This window comes from Taudactylus pleione, unplaced genomic scaffold (assembly GCF_031769625.1).
Source record: "Taudactylus pleione unplaced genomic scaffold, aTauple2 ptg000229l, whole genome shotgun sequence".
In the NCBI taxonomy this organism is placed as follows: Eukaryota; Metazoa; Chordata; class Amphibia; order Anura; family Myobatrachidae; genus Taudactylus; species Taudactylus pleione.
The window spans coordinates 2,513,289-2,527,861 of NW_028284631.1; the positions used below are offsets into that span (position 1 = coordinate 2,513,289).

A 14,573-nucleotide genomic window follows, 5' to 3' on the forward strand; every position below is an offset into this window, starting at 1 on the left:
GAGCAGCTTCTCTACGTTAGAAAGTTTGATACATCCATAGCCCCACTATAAAAGGTGTTAATTTCCCATATGTGCGTATAAACGTGCCTGCTGCTGTACACATATGATACATGTATGTCCTATCCTCATCACATGATTTAATAACAAACTGAGCCACCCAAGCACAAGGCAAGCTCAAGAGTCGTGAGACCACGCCAACCTATGGTCACATGACCGGAGTGTCCGCCTTCTACTCCTGTACTACAACTCCCAGAAGCCACCTGCGCTCTGGTCATTGTGGCTGCCTCTGGGAGATGTAGTTTCTGACCACCTGTGTTAAGCGGCGGCCTAAAGTACAGTGGAATACAAGTTCCAGGTTACCTTGCGCGGGGACGTCACTGTGTGTGATATTAGGGTGGGGGTCTGAACTTAAAGGTGTCAGGGACAACAGGCCCCGTGCGAAGATCATCACCTCCTGCAACAGACTAGTATAGTAGGGAATCAGCCAGCAGCATGGTGGCACAGCTGTCATTGCCATAATCTGGCATGGGACAGACTGCAGGTTTGGGAGGATGTAGCATGAACCTTCCTCTGGGTCAGCAGATGTGTGTTACAGGGGGCGACATCAGCATTCTGCACTAGGGCTCAGGGTTTTGTGATGGTAATATGGTCTCTCAGTCCTAGCTGTACAGCAATGCATCATTTATTTTCATACTAATAATGTACATATGTTTCATGATGGATGATTATTGCTGGACATTGCATGTATTTGCATAGCTGCTTCCCATAGAGCATAGGTCTATATTTATGGTTACTTGGCTGCTGAGACAGAATCCCACTGCTAAGTACAGCAGGACTTTCTAAGCACACACTAAAGGGACTGCCTGCTGCTATATGTGTATGTGTCTTACATTCTGGTGCTGGGTAGACATATTTTTCAGGTTTATTATAAAATAGGGACATGTAGGGCAGCAATATGGGGTGAGTTGTGGAGCTGGAGCCATAGACGCCTTTACTTACACAACGTCTGACTAATCTTTTGCTGAACGGGGGAAAAGTCACTTCAGAATGGCCCATATCCGAGACTTTCCAGCACAGGTAATTATGAACAGAATACATGCGTGTAAGGGTACGTGTTGCAATTTCTGATGTCCAATGGGATCGGGTCTCATAAAACGTTCAGTAATAGTAATAAGTATCCTGTATTGTTATGTTATCCTTAGCATTTTCCCCAATGTGTAACGATGCATCATATTTCCACCTCTCATTTATTCCCCCTATGGTAACCTTTGTAGTGCGCTCATGACTTCTTCCTTGCCAGGTACATTCCTGGGTAGGATGAAACTTGTGATTTTTATCATCCATTGTCTAATTGGTGTTACCTTGAAGGAGCGTACACACTAGACGATATGCTCCCTGAGCGATATCATCTAGTGTGTCCCTGGTAGGCTGTGCTCAATGTCGTTCATGACATTGAGCACACCCGCTGAACGATATCATTAACGATATTGTTCAGCGCCGGGATCTCTCCCCCATTCCATAGCATTCAGCAACCTGACAACATTGTCAGGTTGGCCTGCATGTTAACGCGATGAACGATAATGACGAACGACCCGCAGGAACGCGAGTCATCATCGTTTTTTTGTTAAAAATGGACGATAAAGTGGACGACTGAACGATAACGATATCGTTCAGTCATCCACTTTAATAGCCCAGTGTGTACGCACCTTAAGTACCTGTTGTTTTGAAGACCAACTAGAACCTACCTAATTATGATTTGTTCCTCCTCTGCTCCAGTGTCTATGACGGTGTGTATTACACAACTCCAGCCAATGTTTGGCATTGCACGTGGTGATCTGAGTCTTGTATGCGGCTGCTCCCATAGAACTGTTCAGACTTTGGTTTCAGAGGAAGTTCTGCACTCTGTGTAGTTAGTGTTTCACATGAGAACAGACCATTTCTATGCGCTCTGTGAGCATGTCTGACCTGCCGCCTTGCAGCAGAGCTGTGGTTGCTCCTAAACATTTCCATTTCAGAATAAGCGCACTTTCAGTTTAGGAAGGCAGAAAATTGACAGACAGACTTGGAAATGTGGAATGCTATGACAGTGCCACGTTTAAAGCCACTGAGCTCTTTTGTGGGATGTAGTTTAAATCCCGGCTGCTAAGATGCTGATGCTCAGGATACCGGCCCAGGAATCCTGACACCAGTCACAATCCTGACACCAGCATTCCGACAGTAAGTCGTGAGGGGTTAGGGGGAGGGTTAGGCACTAGGGGTGGGTTAGCTTTAGGCACTAGGGGGAAGAGTTACGTTTAGGCTGCAGAGCGAGAGGAGTAGGGTTAGGATACTTACCTACAGGTGTCGGTATCCTGAGGACGCCGGCGTCGGGATTCTGACCGCCGGGATCCTGGGCACCAGCATCCCATACCCAACCCCTTCTGTGTGGGTGGGGTATGTGGGAACAACAGTCCCTATGTCGACAGTGATGATGTTGATCCTGGAATGCAGGCATGTTAATCAAATGGTAAAGATGCTGCTAATTACAGTTGTACTGCCGATAAGGCTAACATGTTGTAAGTAGCATGTTAGCCTTGTGGACATGCCGGCACCTGGATTCCCAGGACTGACGTCCTAACTGTCGACATAGTGACTGTCAATCCCATAACTACATCCCTTTACATGGCTGTATGCTTGACTTTAGGCACCTTTTATCAATTGAGTCAGGGATCAGTACAATTATATGTTTAAATAATTTTGATTGTATATACATTAATTTCCAGTGCATGGGGGTGGCTGTCTTTTGTTTAAATAGTTCTATTGTTTACAATTATTGAGAGAACAAAATAAATGTTATATACTGTCACGTGGTGGTAATATATATTTATACTACTGTTTGTTTCAATTGCCCTGTCACACTGGCTGAACCATTCCTTGAAGTGAAGTGATTGAATCTGCATTAGTGCTTGCTGAGCTTCTAATGTTCTGTTCTAACATAGGGATCCAGGATGGATCCAGAACGCCTCTTCACCAAGCTGGAACGCATTGGGAAGGGTTCGTTCGGAGAGGTGTACAAAGGGATAGAGAACAGCAGCAAAGAAGTTGTGGCCATCAAGATCATAGACCTGGAGGAGGCAGAAGATGAGATTGAGGACATCCAACAAGAGATCACTGTTTTGAGCCAATGTGACAGTCCTTATATTACTCGTTATTATGGCTCCTACCTGAAGGTAATGACTTAAAGTAACAAAACTGTCTGTTACTGTAGGACTGTTCTGTTACCCTTGCCCTGTATAGGTTTGACCAGGAAGCAGATGGTCTTCCCATGATGCCTTGTGCATTGAACCATTTTGGTTTATAGCTGGAGCAGTGGGGAAGCTTAGGGTAATATGCCTTTGGCAAATGATGGTTTGTGGACATGCTGGGATGTACTAAACCATTTCTGTATGCACTTCATGTGAATCTTTTATTTTGTTTCTAATTAGGGGTCAAAGCTCTGGATCATTATGGAGTATTTGGGTGGAGGATCGGCACTAGACTTGGTAAGGAAGTCTAAACTCTATAAAAATGTATGTGTTTATACATAACTGTTGTTGCCCCATAATGTCATCTCTGTACCTTTCCCTGCTGCAGTTGAAACCCGGCCCACTGGAGGAGTCCTATATTGCCACGATATTACGGGAGATCCTTAAGGGCCTGGATTATTTACACTCTGAAAGGAAGATCCATCGAGACATCAAAGGTGAGGACACTGGTACAGCAATCTGCTTTTACTGCTCATCTTTATCTGTATCACTGCTACTACAGTTCTAACATCCATGGCCGTTACGGTGTGCTGCCGCCCAACGTGCAAGGCTGAGGCGACAGCCCAGTCACACCACTGTTTAACCTTGCGGGGTGTCTGGAGAGTCACCCCGCTGTAAGGAAAGCCACATGGCATGTCCTTAGGATGCCCCCGGCAGCTATCTTCCTGCTTCTCCGTAGTGTCCCCAGCACTTGCTGTGTGCAGGGGGTATCGGGAAAGGATGCCCAGCTATATGGCACTGCTATTTTCTTACCGGGGGAAAATGCTGCACAAAATGTACTTTTACTCCATAGCAACTAGTGAGATGTTTCACGTTCTTAGCAATTTCTAATGACCATTTTCTCCTATAGTTGTGTATTGCAGCATATCATTATGCACTGTTAGTGATGCACTAATTTTCTGACATGTCCCTAAAACTCCTGTGACCATAAACTTGTTATTGTTTATGAAATGTCCTTCGGTTATTGGTGTGATTTGACATGAGTGATTCAGAGATGATGCGTGCCTGTCTCAGCCATCAGAAGGTGAGCAATGGTCTTGTGTAATTACACATGGAAAGGGGACGTCAATTCCAAAATTCTTCCGTATGTGATGGACCACTATTTATGTCTGATATGTATGACAATAAGAGTCTTTAAAAAAGGGATCAAAATTGGAGATAGAAAATAATAGACCTGTTATCCTGACCTTATTTAGAGGGATTCTGAGGCTGTGATTGTGAAGTACATTGTAGACTGTAATTTGATCACACAGCGTTGGCATGGTTTCATGAAGGTAAGTTTCACATTAGATCATAGTGGTGCAATAAATGTGATATATTGGATTTTCTGAAAACATTCAATACTGTTCCAAATAAAAATCTGGTACATAAGTTGAGAGTACTAGGTATCGGGGGAAACCGTAGGCCCATGGGTAGAGAACTGGTGGAAGGATAGAGGACTGATGTATTACAGGTTCCATATTGGGTCCTGTCCCTTGCAGTAGTTATATGGCCGCTGCAACCCAGAAGATGCTGCTCGAGAGGCTTCCAGGATCAGGGACTTTGGATCGACATTCTGTTATGTCGACATGCCATCCGTATAGACATGAATGCCAGCATGGCCAATGTCGACATCCTAAGCATGTCAACCTAATGAAAAATAATGGTAGACATTTAATTGAAGCCAAAGTTCATTAAACCCTAGGCAGATTGTATGCAGCCATTTTAGTGGTGAAGTGGCTATGTACCTGTGTGTAGCGTGAGAATTGGCACAGTGCCTCCTATGAAAATGGAATCGCACAAGTATGGGCAATGCAGAGCCTTACTCGCAATTATCGAAGAGGCGGAAATTGGTCCTAATGGGACGGCCTCACGCAGGCCAAGGTCAGTAAATGCGAACCACGCAGACTTGGACTAAGCTAAATACACAGAGGTGTATCTTTGCACCATGTATATAATCAGTATGTTTGCGCTCCTCCACTTCTATATCCCCATTCTGCAGGCCACTGTGCTATCACTGCAACCTCAGCAGCTTCTTACTGTAAATTAGATTTTTGGTTCTTGCTTCTCTGGGCTAAAGCCTGGTACATAAACGCCGATCACTCTAGAGATCAGGGGGAGGCTAGAGCCTACATGGACCACAGAATACTGTGGCCTGTTTCTGATGTGGGGGGTATACGATGTCTGCAGTAGGGTGCCATTCTTATTAGGGGAGTAGTTCATGACATGTGGGGACCTGGATGGTGTTGCAGACCTGAAGGCAATCTAATACCTCCTTCCTAGCAAGCTTTGGTTTACAGACTGAAGTGCAGCCAAAACCGATGTCTTGCCAGCAGCTACTGCTCTCTTCATGTCCTTAAGGTGCGTATCCACTAGGCGATTAACATGAGCGATTGAACGGTTACAACATCGTTATCGTTCAATTACTCATTAATCATTCATGAATCCTGCATTAAAATGTCAAAAACGACCAGCGATGCGCACTCCCGCTGGTCGTTTTTGACATCTATCATCGCCTGAACATGCAGACCAACCTGTCGAGGGAGGGTGCCTGCATGGAACAACATATCGTTCAGTGTGGGCACAGTATCCACTGCACAGGATGAAGAACAATTGCACTATTACAAAGTTGTAATCGTGCAGTCGTTCCACTCTCGTGTAGTGGATACGCCCCTTTAGAGACACTAGCTACAGGGAAGTACTTCTGGAGCTGGGAAGAGAGTGTGATCTTCTTTACATTTTGGCAGCATCACAACAGTCCACGTTATCTGTATCAAATGGCTTAAGGGGGAAGTTTCTCACATGGAAACCAGTATTTCTCCTGGCTATTTCCATGGCCCATAGGTTGTCTGAGCTGTATGATATTCATGGGGGGGCCATTTTCTGGACTAAACCATCTTTTTAATCTAAGTTGATTTCTACATTTCCCTTAAGTGAGGTCATTGTGATTATGGCACTAGATTGCAATCAGTCTTTGGAGGAAAATTGATGACCTTCTGGTCTCCTATGAACCCTAAAAAATAGGCTGGCCTGTGTCAAGAGACAATACCAAGATGGATCACTGCTTATGTTCAGCACGTGTACATTGCAGCAGAGAAACCTTTGTCAAAGAAAGAGCTTTGTCTGAGCAGGCGTGGTCCTCCGTGAATGGCTTTACAAAGTTTAATAATGTTTTTGTACCAAGCCGTCATTTTTGATTGGAAGGTGCTGTGCACTGCCACTCTGTATGGGTAATGGCACGAACTGCATCCCCGACCAACAACATCTCTAGATTTGCCCCGCACCCTATAGAGGTGCACAGGAAAATTAGCGATATAGAGCCTAAGCGGATATGTACACAGATGAAAATCTACGCTATTTGAATCGACTACTATTTTTTTTCCTTTCTGTAGCAGTAATGACCGTGTACAATATTGTTAGAGTGATAATGCATTGTAGATACAGGCCTTAGGTCAATAACCGAGAACCACTGGTAGGAAGCCACAGGAGGGTGGTTAACACTTTTACTTTTTAGCAGAGTACAGTGTATAGTCAGATTAAGCAGTGTATTGTCCCTCGGTTCATATATGAACATTTATCTTTTAAAATTGTAGCAGTCACTTACATTTTGTAAATGTTCCTTTTGATCTTCCTGAAATAATGACCATTCTTGTTCAGTTTATATTATGTTGTATTTTAGTTTGTATTGCATGTGTCACTGCATTTATAGCTACACCTTTGTGTTTCCAGCTGCTAATGTACTGCTGTCAGAGCAAGGAGATGTGAAGCTGGCTGATTTTGGGGTAGCAGGACAGCTGACAGATACTCAGATCAAGAGGAACACGTTTGTGGGAACACCATTCTGGATGGCACCAGAAGTCATCAAGCAGTCTGCCTATGATTTTAAGGTTGGAAGCCGTGTGTGTGCCTGTGTGAGTTTTTGTCCCACAGAATCCACTTTATCGTTAACGGTTTTCATGTTTCCCTGTCTCTCTAGGCAGACATCTGGTCCTTGGGGATCACAGCCATTGAGCTAGCCAAAGGTGAGCCCCCATACTCTGACCTCCATCCCATGAGAGTCTTGTTCCTCATTCCCAAAAACAACCCTCCATCTCTGCAAGGCCAGCACAGCAAACCATTTAAAGATTTTGTGGATGCTTGTCTGAACAAAGACCCCCGATCTGTAAGTGTCTTATTTTTTCTTTTAAATCTTGGTGTTGGCTAAATCTAATAGGTAGGCTAAATCTAATACCATATTAAACAATGCAATTCATGCACTTGCTGGCGGAAATTAGATGCTCATGTATTACGGAGGACTCTGAAGTCCCTGTAACCGGGCAGAAGTCAGAACTTTCATTTTGTTGCATCAAACACTTTTTAAAAAAAAAAATTTAAATCCAATTTCAGGCAGTTTTTCTGAGTATGTAAGAGCTGGCGGTATATTGTTATATTCGGTGGGTAGGACAGGAGTCTGCTGTACCATGCATGCGATGCTTTATAAATGAAATCCTATATAAAAGACAAAAGATAATCTATTATATATCATTATCTGTATTTGGGGTTATATAGAGGCCCACGGCACGGGAGCTGCTCAAACATCGCTTCATCTTACGCTACACCAAGAAAACTTCCTTTCTTATGGAACTGGTGGAACGATACAGACGCTGGAAATCTCAGGGCCACCGCGATGATTCCAGCTCTGATGAGTCTGATTTGTGAGTAAAGCAGGAACAGTCTGGCATTTAATATCTCAGTCCCTGCTGGAATGACTGCGTGGTCTAGTGGTTGACCCTACATTGTACAGTAACCCTCAATGCCTTGTTCTTGTGATTGGCCAGGGATAATGAAGATGAGAGAAATCAGAGTCAGACACCTCACTGGTCATTTCCAGAAACCATGCGACCTTCTTCTATGAGCAGACTGCAGTGGGGATACCAGCAGGTACAAATTTGTATAACATGCACCTAAACGTTGTGTAGAGATGTGTCCTTGCTCACCTAGACTCAATATGCCATGCAACGCCATTTGCTTGGCGTGAGTGAGCCATCTGCTAGCGCTGCATAGGCAAACACAGGTGGGGTTTCAGTTTACTTGGAAACCCCCCTCCCCAGCCCATACCATGATGACCACCATATAAATAGCATATAATATTACAAATTAAATAATTAGCACCACCTGTTGATCTTTTAAAATGTGTGAGCCAGTAATGAATACACTTGTGCACCAATTAGGAGATCTGGAAACCATGCACTGTTAGAGGTACACTGAAATAGATCGTCTATAGGGTCAATTATTAATACTGTATAATAATACACTACCAAGTACATAAGGAGACCGATATGTACATATATGTCCAGGGCAATGCTAGGCTCTTTTGCTGCTCCCCTAGAGTCCCAATCTTGCTCAAATTATCTGGAATGGTGCCCAAATCTGAAATAAAAACTTTTAGCTCAGGCAGGATGACCCTAGTGCTGCATATAATGTCATACTATGATCGCTGGTCCTGTATACACACACTTAGCCTCCTTGCACGTCTAGTCGCGCCATAACCGTAGCACCACTCTATAGCACCGAGCATCTTTTCATGTAACTTTTTCCCGTAAAATGTCTCTCAGCGTCTGGGACACTGTAACGTAGCATTTTGCATGCAGATGCAGTCACACACAGAATCTAGGCATGCCGCATATCATTCTAATCAGCGACATGTGCGTCCTATTCACATTGCTTTGTGAATAAGATGCATTTTAAGGGAAGAGTCGTGTAAAAAGACGCTAGGCACTACCGTATAGATGTATGTAGACAGATCTGTGTGCCAGAATTATTACATACATTGTACTTCGTATGACGTATATTTTAGCTGTTTAAGTGCTGATTATACCCTCTTCATGGACTGGCTACACTTGCTTTAAAATTAAGCAATTGGAAACCCCCCTCTAGAAATCCTACATTTGCCCCTGCATCGGGCATCTTTTTTGCCGAAATTGTGTCTGTATCGCGATGTGATGCGACTAGGACGCACCAGGAGACTGTGTCGATTAATTGGATATGTGACACTTGTATATCTGTGTGTGACTGAGTCTGTAAACGGAACTTGGTGTGGGAAAAAGCTGCATCGTAGCCCTTCACCTGCTGATTCAGCGACTCAGTCTCACACAGACATACAAGTGTCGCATATCACATTACTCAGCACAGTCTAGTTACAATGCATTATTGCCACTTAAATAGATTTTCTGCAAAAAAAAAGCCGCCCAGCGCAGAGAGGGGCTGTTTGGCGCGAATGCAGCAGAGACGAGTGACGACACATCTGCACCTTCTGTCCTTGACACCAGTTCTCATATTACTGAAAATAAAGATTTTTGCTGATCAGTCTGTTTCATTTGTGCAAAAAAGAATGAGTCAGGGCTGCATTTACCATATAGGCACAATGACCCTTACCTAGGGCAGTACTGCTCAGGAGACCGTATAGATAGAATTCTTTCCTCCCCCTCTGCTTTATACTTAGCAGCCAGAAAAGAATAATGTATGATAGAAACATGTAAGTTGCATAATTACTTATAGTCACAAGCCCGAAATACAGCCCTGGATGTAGTAAAGACACTTGTACATGTATCCTAGACACAGTGGGTACAGACATCCTAAGGACCGAACCATATACTGATAATCAGAGACATCACTATCGCTGAATAATGCTTCCCCCATTATATTTCCTATGGGTGAGCCTGGGTAGGGGATTTAGAGGGGTACTAAAACTTTAGGAAGGCGAGAGAGACTGTGCCTGATGACTCTTCTTCAAGAAGAAACAGAATGTTCCATTCCCACATTTGTGGGACCTATTGTGTGGACCAGACCTGATAGAAGGTTCCAGGTCTCATCTAAGCTACAGACCCTTTATCTTCTCACCTGTGGGGATATGCAAAACGAGCTCCCGTTGTGCTACTATATTAGACCACCCCCACTCAGCAACACAAAGGAAGATTAAGACAACCTTTATGCCTGTTTTTGTGGCATCTCTTATACCATCTTAATTTTCAGTTTGGGAGAATAAAGTAGGATTGATATGGTCAGAGGAATGGACTGCCCTCCCAAACTGGGTCTACCTGCCTGCAAGCTGTGCATTTGCATGAGGATATTGTGGCTAGGGGCTGTGGGATTCAGTCTCAGGGGTTAAGGCTCGGAAAATGGTCAGAGTGGAGTTCTAGCTTCTCTTAACAGAGCCGAAGCTAAATATACTGACCTGGGCAAAGGGGGAAACTGTTACATGCTACCTCTAAGAATGTGAAGGCCTAAGGGCTTTAATTCCTCTCCTTTCACCCTGCGGGTCAGGAGAGGAGTCAGAATCCCATTGAGGTCCGCAGGAAAAAGTCTGATAGCTAAGAATTCAGGGCTCGATTCAGACCCATTCGCTAGATTTGTACGCTCGCTCGATACGTATGCAAATTTGGCTAAGTGACAGCAAGGCAGGCGATCGCACGGCAAGGCATAAGCACGCCCACTATGATTTGGCCTGCGATCGCTTTGTGTATGCAGACGCCCACCAGCCTGTCTTAAGATGCCCACTTGCGCACGTCATCTCCAGGAAGTGTATGCAACCATCGGTACATCGAGGACCATCGGAAGAGAACGCAGCGCTTGTGGTTGACTATACCCTACTGCGAGCACTTCAGTGTGAAATACAACCAAGTGACGTGTACTATGACGCTGCCTCTTAATTATGCACACCTCTGTAACGGCGCTCAGGCACTCCTGCGTTCGCACCTCCCCTTCCTCGTTTATAGTGGCCATCCCTGTCACCACCAACAAACTGCTTCTCCTGTCACTCATTCTGCCGGGCTGTCTATGCTAGGAGAGCGTATGCTTCCCGATTGCTCGGACTAGTTTGCGCAAGTGCAGTGTGATGCGTACACATGCGCGGAATGCAAACATCGGCTGGCTACGAGTGAACGCATCCTAGGGAGCGGGTCTGAATCGGGTCCTCAGCTCCCAAGGCTTTAAAGAAGCAGTCTACATGATCTCTTGTGGGAGGGAGCCTGTCTGTTGTTTCCATACTGTCATCTGGGGGAGAGGAACGTAAGTCAGGGTAACTTCCTACATCTCCTGTATTCCCCAACCAGACTATTTCAATGGGGATGTAGTTAAAATACTGACGGCTGGAAAGCCGTCTGTCTAAATCCTGACTCTGGACTAAAGCTAGGCGTCGAAATCTCGTCAGATGGCTCCCAGAACGAAGGTAAGCTGTCCGCTCTTAGCCGTGGGGGAGGGGGATGTTGGGGTTAGGTTTAGGCACCCCCGGAGAGGGTCAGGGTTAGGCACCACCGGGGGGGGAGGTTAAGGTTAGGTATCCCTGGGGAGGGTTAGTTTTAGGTTGCGGAGAGGGGGGGGTTAGGCACCAAAGGAAGAGTTAGGGAGAGAGGGGTAGGGTTAGTATACTTATGTGCCCTTGTCGGGCATGATCAGGCTTCCAGCGTCAGTATTTCACCCGGCGGCTATTCAGCCACTGGGATATCATACCCAACCCATTTCAATGGCCTATTAGATACTATTCTTGGGCTTACAAATGTCACCTAATCTCCTATTTTAAATGTATGTTATGCATTGATTATACCTGTACTGCTGGGTGTTGATTGATAGACACCAGAAGGTCGACAGGGTCAAAAGATCGACGTTCAAATGGTCGATATAGTAAAGGTTGACACGTGATTTTTTTTTTTTACATTCTAACCCTTCCACTCCCCCTGGTGCCTAACCCTAACGTTCCCTTCTGCAGCCTAACCCGAAAAATCATTTGTCGCCCTATTCACTTTCTGTCTGTTGACAGTTTATCTAGTTACTGTCTATCTACCATCCGGATACCGTACTGCTAAATCTCTCATACATATTCTTTAGAGGACTTATCTAACATATTGTCATTTTGTTGTGCTCGACTCTGCAGCCATCGGAAGTGATACAGCGCCTGCCACGATCACACTGTTTATCGGCTCTGGTAACTCCCGTATTCCAGGAGGTGAGATCCTATACTTCTATTAGTAATGCATACATATGATAAGCTAGTAACTGTGCGTTGTCATTACTTTGTGATAGGCTGAAGCAGCCCCAGTAATTGTGCTTAACTGTACTATTTGCTCTAGACAAGAATAAAATCCAATGTAACTAGTCTATGGTGCTGTAAAACACTGGTTGATGGCACAACCGGTTCTGTATATGTTATCCACTTTAATAAGTTGCCGGTCACTGAAGCCTGAACTTAGTGGCCCCGTGTCTGTAGATGGGTCATTGTATATAACAGCCCACAGCTCACTGTTCAGCTAATATTCACCTTTGGTAAAAGATGTACTTCAGAAGTTTCTATGGTCCATGTGGGACGTGGCTGGTATGAATCCAATCTGGGTTAAAACAAACTGAAGACTTAATGCCTTTATATGTTTCTCTGGTGTCCTGGTTTCATCAGAAAAACACTACTGTGGGTTTTTGTTTTATTGGTAAAGCCAAATACTCTTAATGTTTAAAACCGGGCTCAAGTTGTTTGATAGCAACACCAGCACCTCAAGTTCTTCTTTTGATCTATATGATAAAAACGGTAAAGCTTTGCTCCCCCCTTTTTATTTTTGGAAACGTGATAAAGTCCTTTCTGTCTCCATCTGGCAGCTAAGGGAGCAGCGCTGTGCTGGAGCATTCGGGTCTGTGCAGGAGCTGGAGAACGCGTTTAGCTTAGCGGAGGAGTCCAGCCCGGGAATCACAGACCAGCTCATCTCTCACCTGGTTCAGCGTGTGCAGAGGTAACAGGAAACATCCTTCACACTCAGCACTGTGGTTCTGCGCTTCATTACAATGTCTGCTTACCTATTTCCTCATGTCTTCATGACTGCTGCTTAGATATCTGTCTCTACCTTCTCTGTTTTCTGATGGACCCCATTCTTCATCTTCTCCTCCTCTTTTGGGTTTCTTTTGCAATAGTAATAGTGCTGCCCACACGTTGTGATTTTAGATGGTTAAATAGACCCAACATTACTTATTTGCATTTTATACGAATCCCTGAACTCCATTCCCATATTTCAGTAGCTATGGCTGTAACCTGCACCAAACAATAACCATTGGCAGCTTTGGGCATGGACGGAAGAAGGGGGTGGCATCATTCACCCATGATTTACAGGTGGCATTGGAAAATCATGTGAACACGTACTCCATGCAGTTTAGCCATGTGAGAACCACACTGTTCTCTGATCTGGCTGCTCTGAAGCTGTGATAAATGACAAGATGTCAGTGTGTAGGCATCATATGAGACTTTCCACTAGGGACAGCAGAACAAAGTACAGGAGGTGCAGCCTCCAATTTTCCCGCTAGAATTGTGGTCTGTTGAGTGAAGTAAATATATCTTTATATGACCTAAATTACTTGTTTGGAACAGCACACCCATGCGCCCCTGGAGTATGGCTGCTTGCACTGTGCATAGGGAAGGCGTTTGCTATATGCTGGAGGGATCCTAATGGCGCAATGTCCGCTGTTTCTCTTCCCAGGTTCTCCTCTGCGTCCTGAGCCGACACCATCCTCCTTCACGTCCTGATGTGTATTGGGACTGCACTGTGACCTGGAACACTACCATAATGGCATTACTTATGTGTATTATTGTAATGTACAAAGATGTTTACCAATATTTCTCATCAACCATCACTTACTGTATAGAAATAAACTGACATTTTATATAAAAGTGGATACGTAATTTGGCATCTTTAATGAAAAATAAGCAAAAATATTTTTACATTAACCACATAGGGCTCTTGGTACACTGCTATGGAAGATGCTTGTGCTTTGTATGTAAAGTGGAATATTCACTGCTTCCATTTCATTCTGATTTCAATAATGTAACAACATACTAACATACAGCTGGGGGTAAATCACAGTAACAACACTGCCACCTGCAGGCAGAAGGTCACAGCTTACACTGCTGTGGCATTGGTGAAATAAGGTATTGTTGTGACTGATATAAAGGAAAACAAACCAGTAGTAGCCAGTGGAATAATTTTCTTTTTTCTACTTCAGGGTCCATAGGGTATCCACAGGATACCTTGGGTATAGGTGATGACGTCAGTCTTCAGGCATCACAGAGTTAAAGTTTTCAGCCTCCCAGGATGCATCTGGGTCTCTCTCCTATACCCCGCTCCCGAGCCAAGGCATCCCAGTTTCGTCGGTGCCTGGCCAGAGTCGGAGGCACTGTGCAGAGGGGGGCTGTGAAGAGCCCCTGAAGTTTCTTTTAAAGGCAGCGCTGGCTGCACATCTGGGAGTACATCATGGACAGTCAGTACTGACGTCCATGCCGTCTCCCCTACACCCCGCCGG

At 44.7% G+C, this 14,573-nt stretch overlaps 1 protein-coding gene across 1 annotated transcript; it reads left to right on the forward strand.

The window, feature by feature from the left end:
• The first annotated feature begins 390 nt into the window (after positions 1 to 390).
• On the forward strand, positions 391 to 13,956 carry STK25 (serine/threonine kinase 25). Its single transcript, XM_088479220.1, has 11 exons — positions 391 to 1,077; positions 2,979 to 3,209; positions 3,465 to 3,521; positions 3,613 to 3,721; positions 6,993 to 7,150; positions 7,240 to 7,425; positions 7,812 to 7,957; positions 8,081 to 8,183; positions 12,172 to 12,243; positions 12,885 to 13,015; positions 13,754 to 13,956. Exons 1-11 carry the CDS (start codon positions 1,048 to 1,050, stop codon positions 13,770 to 13,772), a joined length of 1,242 nt encoding a protein of 413 aa, XP_088335346.1. The 5' UTR covers positions 391 to 1,047; the 3' UTR covers positions 13,773 to 13,956.
• The last annotated feature ends 617 nt before the right edge of the window (positions 13,957 to 14,573 follow it).

What these genes read in the sequence shown, in the direction of transcription:
- STK25 (XM_088479220.1), top strand. Translation starts at nt 1,048, where the DNA reads ATGGCCCATATCCGAGACTTTCCAGCACAG. An exon ending in TGAACAAAGACCCCCGATCT is followed by an intron (nt 7,426 to 7,811) that starts GTAAGTGTCTTA and finishes GGGGTTATATAG; the next exon opens with AGGCCCACGGCACGGGAGCT. An exon ending in TAACTCCCGTATTCCAGGAG is followed by an intron (nt 12,244 to 12,884) that starts GTGAGATCCTAT and finishes TCCATCTGGCAG; the next exon opens with CTAAGGGAGCAGCGCTGTGC.